Here is a 27,963-nt window from a genome sequence, read left to right as displayed (position 1 = left end):
CGAACACAGAACATCTTAGGACAGAAGCCTGATACTGTGACCTTTACGCCACGGACGCATTTCCCCCATTACGGCGTGCCTCGTAATCGCATCACAGTGCTGACATGTTAAATTCCACAAATTATTGAAATTTAATGAACGTCATTATACGTAAAAATGCAGGACGTTACCGAAGACAGTGCAGTAAAAGAATTTGAGTGCAACGTTCCTACTGCTCCTCCACGCCGAGGAGTCACGCACGATAATTGTGGCGCGCAGTAACAGCGACACGGGCGCAAATGGAATAGAAAACAAGCATTTCTCGCATACAAGCCAGCGCATTGGCGCCCCCAGTTCGTTCAGGAAGACTGTCTTTCATTGACTTCAACCGCAAGTTGAGCCGCCTTCTAACTTTTTGTACAGTCGGTGCAGCATTGTTGTAGCCTTATTCTTAGTCATGTGTAGCCAACACATTACTGTAAATTTAAATTTGCCTATTTTAAGTATTTCGGTTCACCATAAAAAAAAACGCTCTTCCTTAAGGAACTTGCTTGTCCGTCTTTGGATTTCGAAAGCAAAGCTTTCTGTTCCTTTTACTGGCGTGTTCGTTAGCAGCATCAAGACGATGCTTTCTCACGAGGAGGTCGTTGCCACGAGTGTACTGCTTTATTTTTTTTCCCGGTAACCAGTTTCACCAAACTGTCATCGCTATTGGGTCAACGCCACTGCGCGCGAGTCGCTCTCTGTGTCCGAAACATCATTAACGTTGTCACCAATTCGATAGCAATGCAGGCTTGTGCGACGCCAAAAGGGCTGCACCGCCTCGAATCTACGAGACCACCAGCACTCGCTCTGGAATGTACGGCGGCGCATGTATTATTACGAGAATGACTTGAGCGGGAAGATGTCGATTCGACATCCGTTGACCATGGCCTCATCTGCCGTCGTCATATAAATATTGCTTTCATTGCAGGCTTGTCCTAACAAAATTTCCAGGTCGTCTCATTTATCGGGCGCCTTTTAGTCTAATAATGATTTCAATTTTTAATTTCATTTTTTGCTTCACTGCTGCTGCTGCTTCGCTCTGTTACACCACCACAACACTCAGCACTCCGCATAACGATATGTAATGCAAAAGTTTATTTGGCAACGAAAAATAAATGAATTAAGAGTTTGTTCGAAACCAACTCCAATAACTAAATGCCCAACTCGGACACGCTTACAGAGCCGCCAACTCGGCAGCGGTAATGCTGGACTTCTGTTTGGCAACCTCTGCATCGGTATCCTTCAAACTGCTCCCAGTTGTTCTGGCGCGAGTGTACGGATGGTGACGCCCTTACACACGGCGACGGTCACGCCGCCCTTCTGATGCGCGTCGCCGGTGCTGGCGCACCGGGGAGACGCCGGGCTCGGGGTCGCTGCTCTCTTTGGTGTGGCTGGCCCCGACGAAGGGCTGCCCGTGTGGTCACTGCCGTCACTTCGGTGCTCTTGCCGTGGTGCCTGCGAGCAGATGTGAAGCTTTTGAGAAGAAAAAAAACATTCCGACGGAAACCACTTCACGATTAATGTTGACGTTAACGCGATTATAACATTGAAGCAATGGAGCGACGCACCGTATACGGCAACCGCAGCAACGCGTCACGTATCAGCCGTGTACTGCAGCCCCTCTCACGCTTCCCTCTGGGCAATCTGCGCTATATGGCACTGCGCCCGTGTTGTCCTTGGTTGGCCTCCAAGATACGTGGAGCACCAGTGATTGCTAACGCTGAAAGTTATTCCCTCGCAGCGCGCGGGCGTTCGCGGAGCGGGGCTAAAACTTCGGGCTGCTGTGCTTGTGGAACCTGTGTGACGCGGGTTGGATTTCGCTCAGCGCAATGGAAATATTAGAGAATCTTTTTTTTTTTGTCGTTGATGAAACGGCGCAATGAGGTTAGTGTATCGCTCCCACAGATTTTATGAAAGAGGCAAAATACACACCAGTCCTACACAAAGTGAGGAAAGTCTCCCATTAAGGCTAATCATATTAGAAGAGCCAGTGTGCTGAAGCGTACCACACACGTTCCGGATCATAGAGTTTTCTATGAGCTAGAACTCTGGGGCTATTTTTTACCGAAGCTGGCAAGTATGGTGGTTCAGCAAGCATCGCAACGATGGTCAGTACATAAATGTGACCATGCTTCGACCTTGTGGCTTCAAATGACCTTGTGGCTTTGCTAGTTGATAGTTTTCAACAACATACTGTTACGGGAATAGCGTGCATTTACAAATTATTGCTTTACCAAGGCTACAACGACCCCAAACAACGGCGATGAAAGCAAGGCTCTCGCGTGTCTCTGGCCACTTCGACGCTGTCGTCGTCGTCTTCGCCCGACCGAATGACAGCCCCTTCACTGTCCCGTGACATTACACCCCCCCTCTCCCTCAGAGCAAGAGTGCCGACCTGGCGCTTGTTAGGACACACCAGAGGGCGCCGTATCGTACGGCTTAAGTCTAACAACGTGCGACAGCAGAGGGCAGTCCCAGAGACGTATTTCGTATGTAACGTCGGTAACTTAACGTACCACCCTGTGGGGACCCTCGTAACGGAATATTAGCTTTTCGGAGATACCGATACGGCGGGAAGGAAGCCATAGTTGCACGAGGGAACCTGGGGAGTAACAAACTTCTCCTTGGCGACGGTCATGCAGGGCTTTTTGGGAAGCCTGGGGCACTGTACGCCGTTCACGAGTGATCTGGCGAGCTTTATCGGCGCGCGCTGTGGCATCGCCAACGTACATTTAGTGGATGAGCTTACAGCAGCGGGAAGTATCCAGAGGCAGTTCGCGTCCACAGAGAAGATAACACGGCGAGTAGCCGAAGGTGTCACGCCTGGACGAGTTGTAGGCGAAAGTAACATAAGGTAAAGTAACGTCCCAATCGCCGTGGTCGGCGGAAACGCACATTGGAAACATATCGCTGAAAGTTCGGTTCAGAGGCTATGTGAGTCCGTTCGTTTGCTGGTGATAAATGGTTGTGAGCTTGTGGTTGGTAGAGCATGAATGAAGAATGTCTTCAATGATGCGGGACAAAAAGTACCTGCCTTGGTCGCTTAGACGTTGTCTAGGAGCACCATGATTTAAGATGATTCATAAAGAAGAAAGTCGGCGATATTCGTAGCGCAGCTGGTGGGAACGCGCGGGCAATGTCGTATCTCGTCGCGTAGTCAGTCGCGATGGTGACCCACTTGTTGCCTGATGTCTAGGTTGGAAAGGACCAAGAAAGCCACGCCCAACACGAAACAACGGTTCGGCGGGGATGTCGATAGCATGAATCAGACCGGCTGGAAGCACAGGTGGCCGCTTCCGGCGTTCGCATTGGTCGCAGCTAGCGACATACTCTTGCACGGAGTGGTAGAGACGGTGCCACAAGAAACGGCACTTGGTGCGATCATAAATGCAGGTGACACCAAGGTAACCAGCGGTGGGCTCATCGTGAAACTGGTGTAGGACAGCTGACCAGAGATGGGCATGCAAGAATATAAGGCGTTCAGGGACGTCGGAATGCATAGTGTGCTGGTTGAAAGTGCCGTCTTGAAGGCAGAACAAGTGGAGTGAAGCGTCGGGTGTGGCAAGGCTAAGACTGTCGATTACAGAACGTAAAGTCGTGTCATGGTGTTGCTCGTCCCTTATGTTAAGGAGGCCCGAGATAGACAAAACACAGGCGTCGGCGTCATGCTCGATGACGTCAATGGAATCTACGGGATGCCGTGACCGGCTATCAGCATCTGGATGGAACTAAACGGACATGTGCACTGCCGAAAACGAGTATTCTTGGAGACGGAGAACCCTACGACTGAGGTGGCCTGTAGGGTCCTTGCATGATAATCATTTACGACGATAAACAGGCGGCTAAACAGATAGAGACGAAATTGAGCCACAGCCCAGACAAGAGCGAGAAAGAGCAAGAGACTTTCGTTCTTTGACTGAGTAATATTTCTGCGGTGGGGACAGGAGGTGGCTAGCGTGCGCAATTACGCAGTCGTGTCTGCACTGAAGCTGAGTGAGGACGGCACCGATTCCATACTGCTGGCACATGCACGAACTTCTGTTGTTGGATCCAATGAAAATGCACTAAAATATGAGAAGTCGTGACACCATCGATAAGTGCGGAAGAGGTAGCAGCTTGGGGCAAGCGCCATGTAAAAGCAACGTCTTTCTTGAGGAGAGCAGTAAGGGCGTGCGCGGTGCCGGTGAAATTACGAATAAAACGGCGTAAATGGGAGCACACTGCAATGAAGCTTCGTACGTCTTTAACAGAACAAGGCACGGGAACATTCTTTATGGCGTTAACTTTTTCAGGATCGGGCTGGACACCCGACGCGTTGTAGAGACGGCCGAGTACCGTTGTTTCACCGCATCCGAAACGACATTCTGAGGAGTTGAGCTGCAGGCCGGCATTGTGTAATGCCTCAAGAATGGCAGAATGCCGCTGAAGATGGCTATCAAATGTTGGTGAAAAAAAACGATGAAATCGTTAGGTAGCATAAGGAGGTTAACCATTTCAACCTACGAAAAAGTGAATCCATAATTGCTCGATTGTGGCCGGCACATTGCAAAAGACTGAAACGCGTGTCTTTAAAATGATACAGACCCTCCACAGTTACAAATGCGTTTCTTTTTTTTTTTTGCGGTCCAGTGGATCAAAAGCAATGCCACAAACCTGAGCGAAGGTCAATAGTCAAGAAATGTAGGGAGCAGTGAAGACATTCGAGTGCGTCGTGTATACTGGACAAGGAATAAACGTCTTTCTTCGTTATCTTGCTGAGGTGCCAATAATCAACGCAAAATTGCCGCGTGTCACACTTGTTCTTGAGTACAGCAGGGCACTCCCATGTACTAGAGGACGGTTCGATGATGTCCCGTTTTCCGCGGCGAAACGCAATAAGGGCGCCGGTGAATCGGTTTTGCATCGCGGGTGTGGATGTTGTGCTCAACAACCGTGGTCTGGCCTAATGGGCGATTTTAGAGGTCAAATGTATTGATAAAGTAGAGAAGAACCGACGAAGATCTTCTGCTTGCGTAAGCGGGAGCTGTGCAGATATTTTTTTCTCGAAATTGGCACATGGCGACGCAATGGCTGTGAGAAAGCCTGGATCATTCGAAGGGCCGTTGACGGCTAACACATAATTATCGCATTCCTGCAACGACGACCTAGGAGCAAGCCTGGTAGCGGTAGCGCATGACAAGATAGTCCAAAGTTCATCTGAGGCAGGCAGATGTTGTTTCCGCGTACAGTGGCCACAGTGTGTGGGAGGATGACAGAGTGCGTCAAGAGCACGTTGAGAACAAGAGTGTAATAATAATAATAATATTTGGGGTTTTACGTGCCAAAACCACTTTCTGATTATGAGGCACGCCGTAGTGGAGGACTCCGGAAATTTTGACCACCGGGGGTTCTTTAACGTGCACCTAAATCTAAGCACACAGGTGTTTTCGCATTTCGCCCCCATCGAAATGCGGCCGCTGTGGCCGGGATTCGATCCCGCGACCTCGTGCTTAGCAGCCCAACACCATAGCCACTGAGCAACCACGGCGGGTGACAAGAGTGTAGTGGACTGTAGTGGACAGGAGTGTAGTGGACGTTGTTTCTCTTGTTCCTACAGGGGAAACAAGGTATTTACCATCGCACTCAAGAGGAGAAGGACTCAACGTACGTTGCGGCTTGCAGTGGCAGATGGAGGAACTCTACAGAACATAAGCTGCTGGGAAGGTCGGATGGGTGTCAAAAGGGAGTTCAAATTGAAGCACACCTGAGGAGCATTCGATAAGGGCAGAGTGCATCGAGAGGAAGTCTAGACCGAGGAACTGGTCGTAAGGACACTGCACAAGCACGGCCAACTAAACAGTGTTCTGATGGCCAGCAATTCATACTCGGACAGTGCACATTTCAAGAACGGCCGCCGTACAGCCATCAGCGACCCGTACTGTGCGCTAAATAGCAGGCGTGACAACTTTGCGAAGCTGAGTACGGAGAGCAGCGCTCATTACTGAAATCTGCGCACCGGTGTACATGAGGGCTGTAAAGGTAACGTCGTCCACTTGGGTGTCCAGAAGGGTTCGGCGCGTAGGTACAGTCAGCAGAGGATTTTCATACCAGGTCATTGATGCAGCGTCACCTGCGGGAGCTGCACGGCTTAAAGGGGCCCTGATGAACCGCCCCTTGGGCTTTGTGAAATAAAATGGTACGCTGGTACTATGCCGGCTTTGCAGGCGCGTCGTGCATCGAGGGATAAAGGCTCATTAACACCGGCGACTGACGGTAGTCGTGCAACCAAGTTGGTCACAAATGGTCGATTTTTTTCGGAAATCGATTATTTTGGGCCAGTCGCTCGCCGCTCGTTTTTTTTCAGTCACACGACCGTAGTTGCCAAACTGCTGAACCAATCAGCGGCACACCCAAAGTTATGTTATCATGTGTTTTCAACCGGCATCCCCCTGCGTCGCGCCAAATACAATGTCCACGCCACCATGGCAGACTACAGGCCTTTAACTGGTGTCTTGCCTTGGCGATACTGGGGCGCAGCAGTTCCAACAGCGCGTCGAACGTACGCGATAACATTCGCAGGAAGCTAGACAACAGCAAAAGAAAGCGCAAAAATTACGCACTTATTCCCACGCAACGTCAACTAGAAATTAGAACTTACTCTCGATAATACTCCCCGTCATGCGCGCGGAGTTGTTGTTGTCGTTGTTGTTGTCGTTGTTGTTGTTCCTTCACTGTAATTTACAGCAATCATCCAGATTTCTTAAGCTAGTCATGCATTTAACCTGTTCTAGATCAACGTTGTTACGACGTGCTAATGGGAATAATTTCTAACTAGATTATTCAGCCAAGAAAAGTACAAAGGAAAGCCTCAATGTTTATTCCCGTCTGGTTTTCCGAAACAGATTCTGCTTGCAGAATTTTATGCCCCCTTGAATTAACTGAAGTTCAATGCTCAAAGCTAGAAAAGCTTATTCTTTTCCTTGCTGTAGAAAGGCTGATTCAATGTCGATAGCAAGCTATAATTATTAATTTCGAAAGTGTTAAGCAATTACTAAATCTCTAAGCTTATCAATGCGATTTTGTTTCATGAACACAATTAAGTTTTTTCTCCATCTCATTAACAGCCTTCTAATGAAACTGTTCCCTTTCATAAGTTTCAGGATCCAAACATTCCGGAGCTCGTCCTGAGCATTTGTCCGCATCCTATAGCGTGCGTGTTTGTATCAAGTTCTAGTGTTGCAATCGCAGTGATGTACGCATCTTTTTAAATATGTTGCAAGAAACTAATTTATGTAACTGTTTTTCAATCTACAAGATGTGGCCGCGCAGTAACGATCCCATTATTAAGCAACAAAACTGCTGTTTCAGTGCACGTGTTGAAATCTATGCGAAGTGAAGTTTTTGTCAAGTGGTCCGCTAAATGCCGTTAGAGTAACTGCGACATATACAATTGTCCTTATTTTCAACAATCCAACGTGTCATCTTTTGCAAGGTCTTTATATGCGCCGCATAGGTTGCAACCCTAATATCATGTAATGTTTATGCACTGCACTGTTCACAGACTATACCACAATGCAAATGGCAGTTGATGTAGATGCACACTGCAAGACATCAACACAGTGACGTTTGTTGAGGGAGTGATGGTGAGAAGTGTATGCAGAGAAATGAATGGCGTGTGCTCATGTATTTATTTGTTTAATCATTTATATACCTCGCAGGCTAGAAAGTTGGAGTATTAGGTGAGGAGGAAAACATAGTTACAAAAGGGAGAAAGGTACAACCTTACAGAATACTTAACAAACAATAACAGAATGAAAAAGCCACACCTTTCTGAACACCTTTCTGCTAGAGACCAAGACGATCATAATGCGGACTAACAAATGAAAGCTTTTTGAACATGCCGAGTAAATGCTGGTTGACAAGCAATAAGTCGAAGTTACACGAAATGGAGAAGCAAGAACTGATATGTTTCTGTACAGATCCCAACAGGAAGCGCATCCATCTCTGAAAGTGTAACAGCGGCCATGCTGACATAACATTCTCCCAGCGTTTTTACATCTATAGCTTCCATAATTTCCATACTTCCACAATGCACTCTCGACATCCGAACACACACACACACACACACACACACACACACACACACATACATATATATATATATATATATATATATATATATGCGTGTGCGTGTGTGTGATTATGTTTGCGCGCGTACATAGATTTGGATGTCATATCGGAGCCTTCCATGGACGGGGGCTTCGTTCTTGTCCGTTGTCTGTTGTTGCGCAGAAGTTAATAATGAATACACGCAAAGTCATCCAGATTAAGATGATTTCTTAAGAGATTTTTTAAGACGCACACTCTCCTTCCTAAGCGCGCGTTTGATCACGTCACTTCCAACTCAGCCAAATTTGAGCGCGTGGGAATATTGAGCGCGTGGGAATATAATGCCCATTAGGCCGCCATCCTTTTCGGCTCACTGTTACGTGCTTTTTCTCGTCCCCTTGATTGGAATCAAACCGGTGACACTACGGTGAAGCAAGGAGATGGACACCATGAGAAGGACAAAGAAGTGCCCAGAGCTCACTGGTGCTCTGGGCCTCTCGCTGTTATGCATCGTTTTACGCTTTTGCCATTTTCGTGAGAGTCATTTCATCAAGGATGAGCAAGATGTTCCCACAACCACGTGAACAAGGTCAGTCGTCTACTTAATCGCTCATTTTTGGACCACGTGCCTTTGGAAGCTCGGACCAGCTCGATTCCTGAGAGAGCTCAACGCCAGAAGCCATGGACTCTGAAAGCGAGTGCACCGTAGCCATGGGCCGCCGTATGAAGAAGATGCGCCGTATGTCGGCTGAGACGACTTCATCGAATCAGAGTGAGCAGCAATCCGTGATGGTTTCTTACGTGCGCTCTCGCCGCCACACAACATGAACTCCCTCAGCAGGCAGTTTCTAACCGAATATTTTCAAAATGTGACCCCTGGGAAAATCAACGAGATCAGGATTAACGCTCGCAAGAACATCCTGGCAATAGACGTGAAAATTTCAGCAATGCTGGAGAAATTAAAGACCATTCCGCAGTTAAGCGCAGTCGCCGTCCGCTCCATTACTAATTACGGGAAGGAGACAACGACTGGAGTGATTTCCGACGTGGAGCTCGAAATCAAGCGTGCGGACCTCAAGAGTCTTTTGAGGTCATCGGTGCGCATTCTTGAGATTCGACGCTCGGGGCACGCCCCATGTGTCAAGTTAATACTTGCGTCTTCGTCATTACCAGCGTCAAAGTGCGCTACGTGATACATCGTGTACAACCATTCGTTCTGAGGCCTGTTCAGTGCCGGAAATGTTTCGTCATAGCACACGTGAGCGCTGTTTGCAGAAGCAAAGCCACCTGCTCACGTTGCGGCGGAGAGCGTAATACCACTGACTGTGGTGCGTCTTCATTTAAATGTCCCAACTGTACTGGCTCTCACGAATTGACTTCGAAGGAATGCCCGAACATGAAACGCGAACATATTTATGGGGACTCTAGAAACAGATTTCCTATCGCGCTGCACTGACAAGCCCCACACATGCCTACGATACATAGACGACATATTCATAATACGGGGACATGGTCAAGGCAGTTTAGATAAATGTGTAGCATTTCTAAACTCTTTTCATCCAACAATAAAATTAACATCAGAATCTTCAACTGAGCGCATAAACTTTCCAGGCACAACAATATACATTGACTGTGGGATGAATAGCCAACACTGTAGAGAAAACCTCTCGACAAACAAGAGTACCTAGAATATACGAGCCACCATCCCAGACATTGCATACAAGGCATCTTTAAAGGCCAAGCCACACGACTACGTCGCATTTGCGTTGAAAACTAAGAGTACATAGATAGACTCCATCACCTTAAAGAAACCCTATCAAACGAACCACCCAAACAGTGACCTTCAAAAAGCCTACACGGCCGCAACCAAACTTGATCGAGCCGAGGTCCACAAGCCCCGCCCGAAGATCACAAGAACAACCCCCCAACGCCCTTTCTTACTACTAAATTCTCAAACGCACTCCCAAACGTGAACAACATCCTCAGTAAATACTACCCAATTCTCACCAGCAACCAGAAACAAAATTTTTCCCGACCCGCATAGAGTAGCCTACAGACGCAACACTCATTTTAAAGATGTTCTTGAGCAAGCTAAACTAAGGAGAAAAACGAAGTTGCGAACTGGTCCCTGTGGCCAAACCAGGTGATCTACATGCAGACATATTCAATCTACTACTACAGTAAAAAGTACAGCGTCGAATTCCTCCCACGCGGTAACTTCTGGTTTCATCTGCACATCAAGCAGCGTAGTATACTGTCTAGAATGTGCCGCTTGTATCAAACAATACATAAGTGAGACTGGAAAACAAATTCGTACAAGACTGAACGGCCACCGCGCGGATACGAAACACAATTTACTTAAAGTAGTAGCCAGTCACTTTAATGAACATGGTCATATATCCGACAAAGCAAGGCTCTATACATTAAAAACAAATTTCCGTTCACCTCGCGAAAGGAAATATACGGAATCATGGCTCATACATAAGTTTAATTGCCTACACCTGACGGGAATCAATTTGGCACGTGGCTACTTAGAATCTTTAAAAGCGGTAACTTAAATCTTAAATTCTCATATCATCAACCAAGGCAGAAAACACATTATTCCACCAGCTAACCTTAATTCTTAACCTCACCTATTCCTCCATTTTCAAAAAAAATTTCCTGCCTACTACTCAATTGAATGTACTCTTTCATGTTTTTACGTTTATATCAACTGTACGACCCCCTTTTCCCAAATACACCTGCCCTCGTCCGCTTTTGCGCAGCTCACCCTCCTATTTCTTCTTCCGGTTTCGGTCCCCCTCCCCCCTTGTTTTTGTTTTGTCGGGTTTTTTTTGTTATATATATATATATATATTTATATATATATATATATTTATATATATATATATATATATATATATATATATATATATATATATATATATATATATATATATATATATTCTTTTTAAACCTTCACCAACCCATTCCGAAGTCGCAGACGCCAGTATGCCTTTTTCGGCGCCTCTGCCACACAGGGTATCGCCATTTCTGTATACCGCCGTAACGACACCTACGTTGAGCTACCGGGGCTAACGTTCCTTGAAAGACCATGCCGTGCCTTCCAGTTGCCCCATGCATTGCACCCCAGATTCCTTGTCGCCACCTTAACACCTTCAAAATTGCTCAATGCATTTCTGCTACCCTACTAAAGTCCCTATTTTTTCAACTGATGTCCTTTTGGGTCTTTTTTGTTACTCGCGCATTGACCGCCTGACCGGCTCTTCTAAAGACACAAAAATATGCCGCCAACGACAACCCTGAATGCTCCCCAACCTCTCGCTTCCCCAACACCCCCCACCCTCATACCCCTCTTTTTCTTTTCTTGTTCTTTCCTGTTATCTTTTTTTTCGGTGTCCCCGCCCCCTTTTTTTCTTTCTCTCCTTTTCTATCTTTTCTTTTCTCCCCGTCATCCCATGCTCCCGCTCTGTTCCCCTCGTCTTGGGAACCACGCTCACAGACGTCAGGCGACAGCGCTCATTGTCCTTGAAGTCTCTCCCTTTACAACCAGCCGCCACCGACAACAACCCCACGGGACGTCACTGCACTAACCCTTTAAAACTAACATGCCGAGGATGACGAGGCCGCCTTCGACGAAGATAGGTCCTCCTATCGAAACGTTGGCCAGCCTTTCTGAGGTACTTATCCCTGTTTATAACCTTTATACCAAAGTGTGCTATTCCATCTGTCAGCCCACTTCTTGATTTCGAAGATGAAACAAGATGTTCGTATTCTTCGAAAAATGCCAAGGGACCAATCTTCACGTAAAGAGGCTGCTCAATCTGTTCGTCAGATTGACCAACGCTCGCGAAACAAGAGTCACAAAGCCATTTCAGAAGAAGTACATAGCAGGACACAGGCGCCACGACCACCTCTGCTTGTGCGTGCATCGAGGACAGTAACGGCGCCTACTGCTAATTCAAGGTCGATGACAGTACACGGCAAACAGTCACCTCGACCTGCTGATACAGACACGGAATGGCCTTTGCTGCCCTCTAGTTCCAAGGCCATGCCAGCGGGCCGTAGTGGTCCTCTGCGCCATTAAGCCAAGAATTATAGAGCCAATGAAACCGGTGACACTACGGGCAAGCAAGGAGATGGACACAATAATAAGGAGAGCGTACAGAAAATGCTGAAGAACCTGGTAGAGTCAATGCGCGTGATTCTCGGTGGTCTCGAGAATCCGGCCACTAAATGTGCCCTGCAAGTGCTCGCCGTGCTAGAGCCGCTTATCGCAGCTCTTTACGTGCTGTAAAGCTTTTGTTCCACGCTTGTGCTGATCACGCAGGGGAGGCCCACACACCAGCTTCGTCCTAGCGCCTTTTATCTTTAAGTTCACTTGAATGGGTCACTGCAGGCTTGATACGGAACCTGATAGTGACTTCATGGATGAGATTTCTGAATGTTTATCATCAGAATGTTGAACTTGCTTTCACTGTTGCGCATCCCTCTTTCTATATCGACATCATCCCTCGTCACACCTTTATGTCCCCGTTCCTCCCCCCCCCCCCCTGTGCAGAGTAGCAGGCTAGAGCGCGTTAGCTCAGGCTGACCTTTCTGCCTTCTTTCAAATAAATTAGCCCTCTCTCTCTTGGACTTTATACGGAACATCACGGCAACGGCGAGAAATAGAAACCATCCGTCGAGCTCGCTTCTACTGCTGCTGTGGACGTCGCATAGTGCGCCGGCTACAAACACAGCGTGAGCACCAACGACAAAGCCAACAGTGGGCATATCGCTTATCGGTACTTTGCCAGAACCCGCCTGACGGTGAGAAGGAAGCGTATTTTCCGCTACATGAGCACCAGCGGAAACGTAACACTAGGCGCGCGTGGAGACAGCGCACGCGAAGGGACCAGCCATGTCGAATTCGAAGCTTGAACCTGGCGCAGATTACCTCCAAAATAAACTGCGTGACTCGTGTATGTAGTACACCTCAGGCGCACAGACAGTCAAGCGCAGTCACTACAAACTAGGAGAAACATGAACATATTTTCACGCGTCATCATGATACTTTGATTTGCATAGAACTATAATATAATACATTCGAGATTGTACATGTTTCTTTAAGGCTGCGTTGGGCATCTGGCGCAAATGACTGATTCGGAAATTTCGTGGCTCTCGTATAATGAAGGGGTACGCCTTCATCAAAAATGCGTGGCGATAAGTCTTGCTAAAAGAAAGAAATGGGGAGCTATCGCATAGCTCTGAGCCGTAGTGTACCAAGGCGGCAGTGTTACAGAGAGAGTGCTCCTTCTGCAGTAAGGCATACATGAGGTATTCTGTTGGCAAAAGGTATCAGGCGCTAATACTAGGCGAGGAGACAGTGAGGGAAGCTTCAAGCAAACAACGTGGCTTAGAAAACAACGCAAAATGTTATACAAAGGAATTAAAATGGGGTACATAACAGCGCATGCAAGCTGCGGCATTTTGGGTAAGCAAGGACTCTTGGTTGCGCTATTTGTAAAACTCCCTAGTCTATGCTATGCATTTTCGTTATTAATTTTTATTCGTCATATGCTTGATCAGCTGCTCAATAATGCTTGCTCTCTTATCCTTTCGTGCTTTGGAGATATTGCTGTGTTTGATTTATTTATTTGTTTGTTTGTTTGTTTGTTTGTTTGTTTGTTTGTTTGTTTGTTTGTTTGTTTGTTTGTTTGTTTGTTTGTTTGTTTGTTTGTTTGTTTGTTTGTTTGTTTGTTTGTTATGTATAGTGAAGAGGAATGCCCGGCGCTGCAGCCACATCGCCAGTCGTCCGAGAGGCGCGAGATCGAGATCGCCTGGGCAGCTTTGGTTGAGACGCTGCCTCCTTGTTCTGTTTTTGTTCGCGTTAGATTTTGGTTGAGGTGCTGCGGTTTTACCCCACCCTGGAATTACGCAACCGAACTCTGCCGTCCGTCATGCCTGACGACGCCAGCCAGACGTCCCTACTGATTTCACCAGCCACCGTATGCGCCGGTGCCCAGCTTCAGCGGTATGCTCACATCTTCAGCGGCACCGACGAAAAGACGTTGAAGATTGGCTGGAATCGTGTGAAAGAGCGAGCACCGCCAACAACTGGCATGATCCCCTAAAGCTCAACAACGCGTTCTACTTATCGCGCGTCGCCAATCTGTGGCTTAAAAACCACGAAGCCGATCTCCGCACGTGGGCTACCTCCAAAACCAGAATCGGGGTAGTTTTCGTCCGCCCTGGTGTGCGCAAGCTTCGCGTTGTTCAAAAAGCTGGTCGGATGGAAGCCCCTCGCCTGCTCGGGAACATGAAAACTCCCCGACTGTGATTGCGGCTAGCTTCTCAGCTAGAAATTTTTGGTTTAATAGCCCTTTCGTCCACGAGATACGATACGTAGTGCAAGTTATGCATCTAGAATGACTCAACAGTGGTGCGCAGAGTCTAACTTTGCACAAGAACGCGGAGCGCCACGCGGAAGTTCACAAAGCCCACCTGCGGCGAGGCAGGAGGGCCGGTGACAACGGTGAGGCCCCGGATGTAACGAGGCTTTGGCTGCGTCGGTGTCATCGGTGCTTGCGGAATGGTGGCGGTGGACGGCACAGCCACCACGTGCGGCTCGGCAGGGACCCAGCTGTCGCGGTACACCCTGTCGGCCACGGGAGAGCGCAAGACAACGCAATTAAGCGCCAGCGTGACGTCACGCAGATGCGGTGGCGCGGAAATCAGTTTCGGCGTGCGCAAAAGACATGGGCGCATGGTCGTGTGGAGAAAATAGAACGATTACATTACAATATATTGACACGTGAACTTGTTTAGCTTTTAGGGGTGAGCGCTTTTTACCGTCTATCAAATGTTATCGCTCAGCGCAGGACGCGCATGCATGTCTCGGAAGTTTCTGGAATGTTATCGATCCGCTATCTGTTGTCGCGGAACCTTGTGCAATCTGATTCCGTGTATGCGAGGCGTGAATGGTGTAGAACTTTCCGGAAAACACGCGGGCACCAGCGATTACTCTGGAACGTTCGATGGCTCATGTGTAAAAGCTGACGCGCTTGACCCGCTGAGCAGACTTTCGCCGACCGCCAACTATGTTCGCCGCTATCGTTGTGCTTTCTGTGTAGCCTGTTTTTGAGGGCACAGGTTCGCCCAATAAAACACTAGTCTCGCCATTCACAGTTTTGCTGCTTTCTTCACCGTCACTGCCAAGTGACAATATATCGCGCTATGTTACCCTGTAAATTGTAGTAATTACCTAATAACTGTGTAAGTATTTATTGTAAGCTGATGGCTATCGCTAATGCCCACAACATTCCTAGTGGAATAGCACATGATATTTTGTTTTTCTTATATGTCTTTTATACGTCTTAAATGCCAAGAATGTATTGGGCCATTCGCGCCCACCTAGGTACCATGCCTAGTCGTCGCATGGCAGCCTAACTTTAAACGTTAGTCTGTTCTTTGTCTCACTGCCTGTAGTGTGCGCTCTAGGGTATATTTATACGTTCATTGATGACACGAAACCCGTGAGGGGCAACATGGAATTAATTTCATCATATTTTCGTTTTAGTTCCCTAAGGACACCGACATGGGCGTTGCTTAAGGTGCGCATATAGACATTTGTTACACATAAGTGAGGAATCTCAACATAAGTTGAATGCTAAATACTACTCTCTCCTCCCTTATAACATAAAATCGTTGCTCGTTCGTGTGTTAGAAATGTGCTCGAAGAGGCTAAACCGGCTGAGAAAGGTGCTGATTTAAAATACTACTTATCTGTCTTGGAATGCGTGCGCAAATATCATTTTGTATTTGTCTTCAAATTGTGACGTTAATAAAGTTCATATTATTCGCCATACGTGACACGACAGTCCGGCCCCGGGTTTTCCCCACGGAGCTCGTTTTGAAACATGGGGCCTATGGGTGGTTTCGCCATTGCTGCGCTTGATAGAGCTCTCTGGTCACGCCTGTCTTCTAAAACGTGTGTCCATTGAACTGGGCAAGGCAATTTTGACACGTCGCACTATTCGTGCAACGCTGCCCCTCTTAGGTAATGCAGTGTGCCTTATTCGGGCCTACAAAGCGAATAAACGGGTTTCAAGCACACAAAGTCTTTTTATGCGGGGTGATCATTCTTTTCCCGGTATATCCAAATGTCGCCTCTTGTAGATAACATAATTCTAGTCCTTCATCTGGATTATTCCCAGAGGCGCAGATTACTTGCACGACAAAACAAAACACATATTCAACCAATTATAATATACAATAATTAACTACATATTTAATTACTGTATGGACATAATGCAATATGCGAATTGCAGCCGATGAGCTTGCGAGGCCTATCCACTTGAAATGAATTTTCAGAATGACACCAGATTGAAGATATGCGCTATCAAACTCGCCGTAATATGCACTGCTCCACTTACTTTTTTAACACAATCCTCTTCTATGCATTGAAGCACAAAAGTAACTGGAACGCCCATGAATTTCGTCCCACACTTTCGGAAATAATATCTAAATATAGTGCAATTCTGGAGATTCATTTCAAGTAGATGCGTCCTGCAACTCACCTCAATTCGTAAATAACCGTGTGTGTCTTAATGTAATTGATTAAGAAGTTAATTATTTAGTTTTTCTCATTAATATAGAGCTTGTTGCCACAATCGATGTTTAAAAATTCCTGAAAACTTAAAAATGATCACCCCGTACAACTGGCCGCTTTCCAAGTTCGTATGCAGTAAAATAATAATAATAATAATAATAATAATAATAATAATAATAATGTAAGTGACGTGTTCGGCTTAGCAACGTGGGCACGGCGTCTGGAAAAGGGCCACTACACACAAGGCAGCCACCGCCCGAAAATCCGACGGAGCGAGACACACATGAACGTAAACTTCTTTCTCTGTGCTGGCACAGAACTAGGGCCGAAGTGCACAGGTACAACACTCCCCTCGTAGAAAGGAGCCAACCTGGCGACCTAGGCAGAAGACAGCACAGGCGGGTCATGGCACGGTTTAAGCCGTGCGACATGAACTGTTTCGCTCCCTCGGAAACGATTGTCGGGAACTGGCTCGACCGGCTCGATGACATAGTTCACGGGCGACGTTTGCTCTAGGACTCTGTTTGGTCCGTGGTACTTAAACAAGAGCTCGGTAGAAAGGCTGAAAATGGTGGAAAGAACCCACAGCCAAACCAGCGTTCCGGGGGAATAGTGGGCATTAGATGCAGAGGCGTCATGGCGAGATTTTTGACGACACTGGTCTTCAGTGGTAAACGAACGCGCCAGTGGACGGCATTCTTCTGCACAAGCAGCCGCTTCAGAAACGTCAGGTCGTTATGGCAGAAGTATGATGGTTCACGTACATAGAAAAGAAACAAAGGTGAGAAACCAGTGGTAGCTTGGGTGGCAGAGTTATATGCGTAGGTTATGAATTGAAGTACCCGGTCCCAATTCGTGTGATCGTAGGACACGTACATCGCCAGCACGTCGGCAAGGGTACGAATGAAACGTTCCGTCATGCCGTTAGTTGAGGATGGTAGGCTGAGGCAGTGCGGTGTACAATCTGAAATTCCTTTGAGAGGGCTTCGATGACGTTTGAGAGAAACACGCGGCCACGGTCGCTTAGTAATTCACGTGGTGGAGCATGTCGCAGAATGACGTGATGAAGAAGGAAGTAAGCAACATCTTTCGCGGTGGCGGTTGGCAGCGCAAATGTTGCAGCAGACCGTGTGAGGTGGTCAACGGCGATAATGACCACCGGTTGCCGTCAGCAGTGTTAGGAAGAGGACCGAAAAGATCGACTCCAACGCGGTGGAACGGTCGGGAAGGGCAAGGCAATGGCTGTAGAGGACCGGCGGTGCTGTGAAGAGGTGTTTGGCGGCGCTGACACGTAGGGCAAGACCGAACATAATGGCGAACCTAGCGATACATGCCGCGCCAGTAGTACCGTAGGCGAAGACGGGAGAACGTCCTGAATGTGCCACCTTGGCCACATCGGTAGTCATCGTGGAAAACGCTGCAAATGTCCGAGCGCAGATGACGAGGTATAGCAAGAAGCCACCTGCAGCCGTCGGCTAAGTAATTGCGACGGTACAGCAAGCCTTCGCGAACGGCAAAGTGTGGAGCTTGACGGCGAAGGATGCGTGAGGGCGAGTCAGGCGAAGATCGAGATATATGGTCAAGCAGCGAAGCCATCCAGGGAACTTTGCGCTGTTCCGCTGCCATGATGGTGATGGTAAGGGATGACGAATCGCAGGTGGAAGTTGTTGAGCAAATTCAGAAGGCAGTAGCGAACGCGAGAGGGCGTCAGCGTCCGAGTGTTTTCATCCCGAACTATAAATGACGCGAATATTATATTCTTGAAGGCGTAAAGCCCAGCGAGCGAGGCGTCCAGTGGGATCTTCAGACGACGATAGCCAACGTAGGGCATGGTGGTCGGTGACAGCGTCAAACTGGCGACCGTAAAGGTAAGTACGAAATTTACCGATTGCCCAAACAATGGCCAAGCATTCCTTTTCCGTTACGGAGTTAATTTGACTCTGCCTTTGTTAGTGTACGGCTGGCATATGCCACAACATACTCGTCAAAGTCATGCTTGCGTTGGGCGAGTACGGCAGCAAGTCTGGTACCACTAGCGTCCGTGTGTATTTCAGTAGGTGCTGCAGGATCAAAGTGACGCAGTATTGGAGGAGATGTGAGGAGTCGGTGAAGCGTTGTAAATGACTCATAACACTCGGGATTCCAAGTCGAAAGGTCAGTGCTGTCGGCAAGAATCTGCGTCAAGGGGGCGATAATGGAAGCGAAATTGCGGATAAAACGCTGCAAATACGAAGACAAGTCGATGAAGCTACGGAGCTCCTTTAAAGTGCAGGGCTTGGGGCCATCGGCAGCCACACGAAGCTTCCCAGGATCATTAAGATGCCTTCTTTAGAGACTACGTGGCCTAAGATAGTAAGTTTACAGGCACCGAAAGAACATTTTTTTTTCAAGTTTACCTGTAATCCTGTGACAGCGAGAAACTCAAGAACTTGTTCAAGGCGAGTGATGTGAGAGGAAAAATCTGCAGAAAATACTACTATATCGTCTAAGTAGCACAGAAAGGTCTGCGATTTGAATCCTCTGAGAATAGAATCCATCATCCTCTCGAAAGTTGCAGGCGCGTTGCAAAGGCCGCAAGGCATCAGATTAAATTTATATAGAGCGTCAGGGGTGACAAAAGCTTTTTTTTTTTTTTTTTTTGCGGTGGGGTTCAGCCACAGGCACTTGCCAGTAACCGGAGCGCAGATCGGACGTCAAGAAATATTCGGCTCCTTGAAGGCAATCCAGGGCATCGCAATACGCGGTTGTGGATAGACATCCTTGCGTGTAATCTTGTTTAGTCGGCGGTAATCGGCGTAAAACCTGATCGAACCATCCTTTTTACGCACCAACACGACCGGAGAGGTCCAGGGACTGTGGGAGTCTTGAATCACGTCACGTTTCAGCATTACGTCGACGTGGTAATTGATAACGTGCGTTTGGTCGGTGATACCCCGCAGGGACGCTGGCGCAGTGGAGCATGGTCACCAGTGTCAATACGATGAACAACCGCAGACGTGTGCCCTAAGGAAGGTTGGTCGAGGTCAAAAGACGCACGAAAACGTTCAAGTAGTTGAACGACTTGGCTGCGCTGGGCTTGAGTGAGGACGCTATCTATGCTGCGCGACAATATGTCTTGGTCACCTTCGGCGGGTGCGGTGGCAGGAGTGACTGCATCAAGAGACAGTAGTGCCACATCAGAAGATGCCTGGGATGGTAAAATGACATGAAAAGCGTCCAGATGACCGAAGCATTCGCCGTGTAATAAAGTTGAAGGGCAGGGAAAGGGATTGCACACGTAAACTGCGCCACAACCATCAACAAGTTCGACGACGGCAAAGGAAAGTGTGTGGTTCCGGCAAAGGGCACAATGTTCAGACGGCGGAAAAAAAGCACTTGAATCAGTGATAGAGCCACAGTGGATGGACACTAAGGCGGCCGAGAAAGGAGATATGACGACGTCGGCAGCGAAGACCACTTTAGGAGACTGGCACGTAGGGTCTGTGATTACCGCACTGAACGGATACAGGGCTAGTTGTGCACGAGCGCAGTCTACTACAGCATGATGTTCGGAAAGGAAGTCCCAGCCTAGGAAAACATCATGCGACGCACGCGAGAGGTCGACAAATTCGACGACACACGGCACGTCTTCAATCAATACACGAGTGCTGCACGCGGCCAAAGGCTTCATTTGCTGCGAGCCCGCCGTCCGTAATGGCAGGTCAGGAACCGGTATCGTCACTCTTTTCACTTTACGGCACAGTAATATATGCACTCATCACATAAACGGCAGTTACTGCGTCGCCAAGATCTTTGGTCGCGACACCATCTATAAACACTGCGATTTCATTAGGGGATCAAGTACGAGGCCTTGAAAATTTCGACGACAGCGCAGTTCTTGCCTCAGGAATTGCGGGTGTTAGTTTTCTCTCCACAAAGAATTGGACCGCCGAAGCATGGGGGAAATGGAGCGGCGGCGGGGTGAAGGCGACGGACATGACCTGAAGGTGGCACGATGTGAATAAGAGTCCGAAACGTCGGCGTCAACATGGCGTTGTGGCCGTTGAGGCGTCTATTAAAAGTGGGGCGCGACGTCACGAAAATACCCTACACGGCGTCGACAGTGGCGCGCAACATGCCCCGCGATACCGCAGGCGTAGCAGACTGGGCAGTTATCCGGAGTGCGCCATGGGTTGCGAGAGGGTCCGGGAGGTGGGTACGCTGGTACGTGAACCGGGCGCACGGGACGTGGTAGCGAGTAGAAGCTGGTGACTGGGCTGCTTAATGTTGGCGGCGATCGCGCATATGAGCGAGTAACAGCTTCAGCGGAAGTGAGAGGCACTGTAACGTGCGTTGGTGCCGCAGGGGATGCCAGTGCCTCAGCGACTTGCGCCTGTATGACACGACGGAGCGGGTTGTCCAGTGTGGTAGGGTCTAAGACACAGATGCCACAAGGGACAGCTGGCGGGCCACTTCCTCGCGGATGTATACTGCTGAATTTGCGGCAGAAGGGTGGAATATTCAGCTCCAGTACGCGTGGTTTCCAAGGCTGAAGTTTCCGCGGATTGCATAGTGGCACGACGCGTGGAAAGGCGCTCCTTACGTAGCTCATGAAAACTTTGGCACAGTTCGATTACTTGGGTGATGGTCTGAGGGTTTTTTGGCTACCAGCATATGGGAGGCATTGTCGTCTATGCCGTTCACGATGTGCCTTACTTTCTCGGTTTCCGCCATTGAAGCATTCACCCGCCTACAAAGGTCGATAACATCTTCAAAGTAGCTCGTGAAGGTCTCACCATCTTGTTGAGCTCGGCCACGCAGGCGGTGCTCAGCGCGAAGCTTGAACACGGCGGGCCGACCCAAGAACGAAGTGAGGGTTTCTTTGAAAACCGACCAGGTCGTAAAATCGGCTTCGTGTTAGTTAAACCATAAGCTGGCCACGTCAGTCAGGTAAAAGATGGCGTGAGTCAGCTTGGCAGCGTCATCCCACTCGTTATGAACGCTACAGCGTTCAAACTCAGCCAGCCAGTCTTCGGCATCGCGATCGTCGGTAGCGCTGAATGTCGGTGGGTTACGCTAACGAATCACACAAGCACACATGGCAGGCAGAGTGGTGGGTACGGCTTGAGAGGTAGTGGCGTGCTCAATCATTGCAGCGAGAGATGGTAAAGTACAGCTGCGGAGCTCCAGGACAAGGAAATGGACTATACAGCACCTCCACCATATGTAACAGGCGTGTTCGTCTCGGAAACGTGGGCACGGCGTCTGGAAAAGGGCCACTAACACAAGGCAGCCACAGCCCGATAAACGGACAGAGCGAAACATACACGAACGTCAACTTTCTCTGTGCTGGCACAGAACTGGCGCCGAAGTGCTCCGGTACAACAACAACAACAACAATTAATAATAATAATAATAATAATAATAATAATAATAATAATAATAATAATAATAATAATAATAGGAAGAAGAAGAAACAAATCGCATTGGTGCTGTCAGTATGTAGTGCATTGGACTCACCGGTGGTAGAGGTAGGCGATGCCCAAAACCGCTGTCAGGGAGAGCATGATGACGGGCGTCACTACAGCAGCCACGTGACCGTATCCGGGAGCTGCGTGAGCGTGAGAGCATACAGGGCCATTCTCACGGACTGATATCCTGACAAGTGCGGAGGCTTCCGCTAGTTGGAATTCATGGTAGAAACAGCGCACAGCACGAATGATGACAAGGACTGAGAGAGACGACACACACTGCGCTGTTTTGTATGTCCTGTTTTGTTTTCGTGGACTGCGGCGCTAAAAAAGCACCGTGCAATATAAAAAAGTTACTTCTGATTGACACAAGGCACGTCTGCGTCTGCCGGCAGATAATCCTTTGCCGAGAACGGAGCTCCGTTTGTCAGAAAAAATCGCAGTATAACTGGAAGACACGAGGCCACACGGCGTTCAAACTTTCACGGCAGCTACCTGTGACTTCCTAGATTGTGGCAACGCGTAACAATGGGTCGCTAATCGTTTTCTCTGAAACGACGAACCACACCGAACTAAGAAAAAAAACTAATATAACCTGACAGCTTTTACAAGCGTTCACGCGAGAGGAATTCCAATCCCGCAAGATTATTGCAATACGAGTGACTTCACACAATGACCTAACTTATACCGTGTTTTGGAAGCGAAATTTTTTCCCAAACAAGGAAAAAAAGGGCCTTCTTTACTTGCCGGTAACGTGAACCGCAAGAATGAATGTAAGCTTAGGATTGATTGATTGATTGATTGATTGATTGATTGATTGATTGATTGATTGATTGATTGATTGATTGATTGGGAGAGTGAGTGAGTGAGTGAGTGAGTGAGTGAGTGAGTGAGTGAGTGAGTGAGTGAGTGAGTGAGTGAGTGAGTGAGTGAGTGAGTGAGTGAGTGAGTGAGTGGCGAAGGTCTCCGCACCAATTGCGACGGTCAGTTGTTTGCTTTATTATGCGCCTCACTTTCATTGTTCTTTTTTATTTTGATTCCTTCTCCATCCGAATGCGGCTGCCGTAGCAAGTAATACAACTCGCGACCCCGCGCTCAGCAGCAGAGCGCCATAGCCACCCAGAAAATGCAGCGCTGCAATCGTCGTATTTTAGACACTTAATTTACTTCGAATGCCTCAATCGATCAGCATACATTAAATTTCGCCGGCACATGACCCATAGCCCATCATTTATTTTCACTATAGCTAAATGAGCATCCTCACTGAGTTCCCCGACGACACCGAAAAACGAACTCCGAATTTCGTATAACGCGCGAAAATAGGCCGAAATTTAGGGTTGAGTCATCATTTTCTCAGCTTATAATTAAGCCAGGATCGTTAAACTTTCGCCACAATTCATCATCCTTTGTCACTAAGTGTAAACTCGATGTCACGTCACAGAAATAACAGCAGCATTCGGGAAAATGGCCGTTTAACGCTTTTAAGGACTTACGACTTTTTCAATATTTCTTTTTTGCATGGCCCGTGATTACTTGGTGCTCTTAAAGCTTCGCCCACACATCACCCAAAAGATATTCCTTCGAAATATCAGCTTTGTGACGCATTGAGTTAGTTAGCGCATCGGGCAAACTTCCTACGGGTGGCTCTCTTGGAACGCTGTTCGCGTGTGATCGGCGTCATGCTCTCGTTAAACAAGTGCTCTTGTTTCAAGGTCTTTGCACAGCGGGTACAGGGGGTCAACGAGCGACACTCACGTGCCAGACAGCGTCGGTCCTCGGTGAGCACGAAGGGCAGCGGGCAGTAGCAGAGGAAGTCGACGCACTCCACGTTCGGGTTGTCCCTGTTGCACTCGGCGTTGCTGACGCACGACTCGTACAGGGACTTGGCTGCACGACCGACCGAGTATGGCTGTGAGCCTAAGTTTGTCGCCCTATGTTACTAGTACAAAACATCTTTGACACCATTCGGAACGCTTAAAATCAATGAAATTCTGGGGTGCACGCGGAAAAAAAAAACACGATCTCATTATACGCAGTAGTGGGAGACGTCGGGTAGATTTTGAGCACCCGGGTTTCTTTAACGTGCACCGAAGTCTACGTACAGGAGCGTTTCTTGCATACGCCCTAATCGAAAGGCGGCCGCCGGAACTGAGATCAAACTCGCAACCTAGAGCTTATCTGCGCAACGCCATGCCACTAAGCTACCGCGGCGGGTTACACTTTGGCAGCTTATCATCTCTCCGAACGACAATTGTCATCTTTCATCCGAGCTATTCTTTCCTTTAGCGCTACGCGCCCGATACTTTCCTGTCAGGAACGTTGTGTCAGGCTGATAACGTGCATGCCCTTCGGGACTACCGGGAGCGTGGCGTTGAATAAAGGAATGAGCATGAGCTATTGATTATTCTTGTTCTTATGAGGACAAGATAAACCCCCGAAGGGTAGTAGTAGTAATAAACTTTATTTATCAAACGAGCAGGTGACGTCTTCACCTTAGGCGGACAGCGTCCTCATACTAGAACACCGTGGACCCCTGGCCGGCCGCCGCGCCCTCTACATTCAACCCTTTTAATTACTCCTGCACGTGGTTTGAGAATCAGTGAGTATTACGTACGGCTCGCTCTTCACACGTCGTGGCCGGCTGCACTACGGTTGTCTCTTCCGTGGAGTCCTGATCGTCGCCGCCGTCAGCTCCTCTCCTTTGCAGTTCACCACGCTGATCGTGTGCGCGTTATACTTTTGGTACTTGGTAGCGTCTGTGAACCTCGCATCCGTGTCCCAGCAGGGGTCCTTGCCGATAGCTTTAGCTCTCGCTTCTCTTCTTCCCCTGTCGTGTTCAGGGTGCATGTTTCTGGGGACAGCCGTCACCCTGATAGAATCCCTCAGGCGAAATGAGATCCTCTTCTTTGCTGCCCTATAGTCCATCCGCGTAATCCAGTTTTCTGAGTGTGGCTCTGCCCGTCTCGGTAAACTTGAGGCACGCGATCTCGTTCACCTTGCGCGCTTCAGCAAGCTCCTCCCAGGCTATGTAAATCCCCAGTTGTAGCATCCTCTCTGTCGACGCCGACTCGGGGAGACCCAACACCAGCTTGCACGTCCTGCGAATTAGTACGTCCATTTTTTTCCTTTCCCTTGTTCTTAAGCCCCAGGTAAAGGGTGACGTACATCACTCTGTTTATCGCCAGCGAATGCATCAGTCTCAGAGCATCCTGCTCTTGAAGTCCATGCTTCCTGCTTGCCACTCGCGGTACCAGGTGAGCGACCTGCGTGACCGTCTCCCTAAACCTTCGAGCCCTCGCGCAGCCCTCTCAGTCTTTTTGCAGGATGATACCGATGACTCTCAGATTGTCGACTTTGGATATCTTGGTTCCGATAAGCATTACGACTGATTCCGGCCTCTCCTGCGGAGGTGGTCCCCTCGCTCTTCTTTTAAGTATCAGGAGCTCCACCTTTTAGGGTGCACAAGAATCCACAGACCCTCAGGTTCTCTTCGGTGCACTGCTTCCTGCACCGCACCTGATCCATAGGATCAGGTCATCCGAGTATATGGCATGTCTGAGTTCTTCGACACCGCTGAGTTTCTCCTGCAGATTCGTCACAGCGAGGTTAAAGAGTAGGGGAAGGATAACCGAATTTCGGGGAGATTCTTTGTTGGGTACCATGAACTTTGTTAACCGCAGGTTGCCCAACTCAGTCTAAGACAACGTCGTCTAAGACAGGAAGTTCCTGAAGTATCTATACGTTCTGCTGTCACAGTCCATGTCTCGGAAGTTCGTTAAAAACCTTGTGCGAGACATTGTCGAAGGCACCCTTCACGTCCAGGGCCAGGATGGCGCTGTTCTGTCGTGCTGCTTAACTTGTCTGTCACGTCTTTGACTTGTAAGAGGACTTCTTCGGTGGATAGATGCTGACGAAGCCGTACATGGTGTTCGGCATCATCCCGTTATCTTCGAGGTAAAGAGCCTGTCGTGCATTATGTGCTCGAAGAGCATGCCGGAGCACGAGATAAAGGAGACGGACTATTGGTTCTGTAAGCTTATCGGCTCTTTCGCTTGGAGGTCATGGTTCCGTCCATGTGTTTACAGGTCTCGGGGATGTTACCCGTCTCCCAGCTCTCATTGGTCTTCTTGAGAAGGCACTCCACGGCCCGTCGTCGAGGTTGTGGATAGTCTTGTTGCCGGTCATGTCCCTCCCAGGCGTCGTGTTGTGAGTTTTCTCAGAGCCGACTCAATCTTCACTGGGGACGTCGGAGGGCTCTGGTTTGGGCCTTCTTCTGCATTTGGGGTGAGCGGGGGTGCCAGTGACTGGGTTCTTGCCGGCAAGCTTCTCCTTAGCTCGTTCTAAGACGTCCTCTTCCGTGCCTTCACAGTTGTGGATTAAGTGCTGAGGTGTTGGCTCGCGACGGTCTTGACTTCCGATTTGGTCTGCGGGGATTTCAAGATGGCCCTAGTCCTACGGTTGCTCAGGGTCATCTCGAGGTGGTCGCAGAAAATGGTTCAAGTCCTACGTGGCAAGTCGAAACGTTCGGCGTGTGGCACCTTCCATTGATTCTCCTACCACGCTGCGACTCTCGTTTGCAGCGATGCGAAGCCTCCTCCAAATCGGAGTCAGAACAATCAGGGAAGAGGAGCCACGTGATCTGAATTCGGTCGAATCACGGGAGCGCCCCCAGCTTAAATGCCAGAGTGCTTCCGAGAGCCCTGAGCTGGAGCGCAGTGCTCAGAATGAACCATGCGAATGTTTTCCCAGCGCTCAATTTCGATCAGCTGAATGTAAACGTGCCGCCACAACGCTCTAAGACGCTCGCATGGGACGAGTCAAACTCCGTGAGCAGAACGCCCCATAAGTGTAGCGTTTTCCCAATACAAAAAAAAAGAAGGCGTATATAGCGACCAGCCAACAGGAGGGCGGTGAAAAAAACTACTTAACACCGAAGCACAACTTGCATTACGTCATTAACAGCTGTGCGTCTTCCATTGTGCGTTTTGCAAGGACATTCTGTGGCATGTGTCATGAATTGGCTCAGCAATTACTATGTGTGGCTATAGCAACATGCTGCGCAGCTCGGCGTATGACGGGACGACAGCTTGAGCCGTTGGTAACAAGCTTTTTTGCTCGATGGGTCGCACCTGAAGGCCAATTATCCATGTTCTAACCAGCGACCGCGTTCTCGGCCGATAACTTCTAGAATACTTTCAGTGTTGTGTGACATGGCCCGATGTGACATGGCACGATGTCCCAATAAAGCGACGAACTTTCTGCCCTAGGCTTAGCTATTCAGCATCCACTGAAAGTGAAATCCCCTAAGGTAATCGACCAGGAATGCTGGAAATCAAACACAAATCAACGGTAGCTATCACAAGCAGCTTCGAGTCACTCTTTGTTGCTCCTTTGGCATTGCTTCCTTAAAGGCGGAACGTTTTTTTACAATGGTACATGAACCCACATGTGCGGAAACTGCAGTTTTTAAAAGAAATGCGCTCTCGCTCGAAGTTTTCATCTCTACTGTAAGTAACTTACTGCTATTGCGAGTGTTTCAAAATAATTATTTAATCTCTACCGCGTACCTCAAGCAACTAAAGAGGTGATGTAGGGTATATAGAGTCATACGGCGCAGATAAGCATCCGATGCATTTGGTAACTTCGTGAATAAACGGAATGTCCTTTTAATGGGCTCGCTAGTATAATTGCCCGCAGCTTGAAGCATTCAGCACCCGCCGTGGTTGCTCAGTGGATATGGTGTTAGGCTGCTGAGCACAAGGTCGCCGGATCGAATCCCGGCCACGGCGGCCGAATTTCAATGGGGGC

At 48.6% G+C, this 27,963-nt stretch overlaps 1 protein-coding gene across 1 annotated transcript in view; it reads right to left on the bottom strand.

Moving 5' to 3' along the window:
• Window positions 1–1,111: 1,111 nt before the first annotated feature.
• LOC142586847 (uncharacterized) overlaps window positions 1,112–27,963 on the bottom strand; it is a 43,320-nt gene continuing 16,468 nt past the window's right edge. Inside the window, exons 4-7 of the mRNA XM_075697718.1 lie at window positions 23,911–24,042; window positions 22,205–22,295; window positions 14,599–14,752; window positions 1,112–1,479 (exon numbers count right to left, since the gene is read on the bottom strand). Coding sequence (XP_075553833.1) covers window positions 1,267–1,479; window positions 14,599–14,752; window positions 22,205–22,295; window positions 23,911–24,042 — 590 coding nt within the window. The 3' untranslated portion in view covers window positions 1,112–1,266. The remainder of the gene's footprint in view (window positions 1,480–14,598; window positions 14,753–22,204; window positions 22,296–23,910; window positions 24,043–27,963) is intronic.

The sequence above is a fragment of the Dermacentor variabilis genome, chromosome 7 (genome assembly GCF_050947875.1).
Source record: "Dermacentor variabilis isolate Ectoservices chromosome 7, ASM5094787v1, whole genome shotgun sequence".
In the NCBI taxonomy this organism is placed as follows: Eukaryota; Metazoa; Arthropoda; class Arachnida; order Ixodida; family Ixodidae; genus Dermacentor; species Dermacentor variabilis.
Note: the sequence above shows the minus strand (reverse complement) of the source record. Positions and strands in the feature narration are given on the sequence as shown.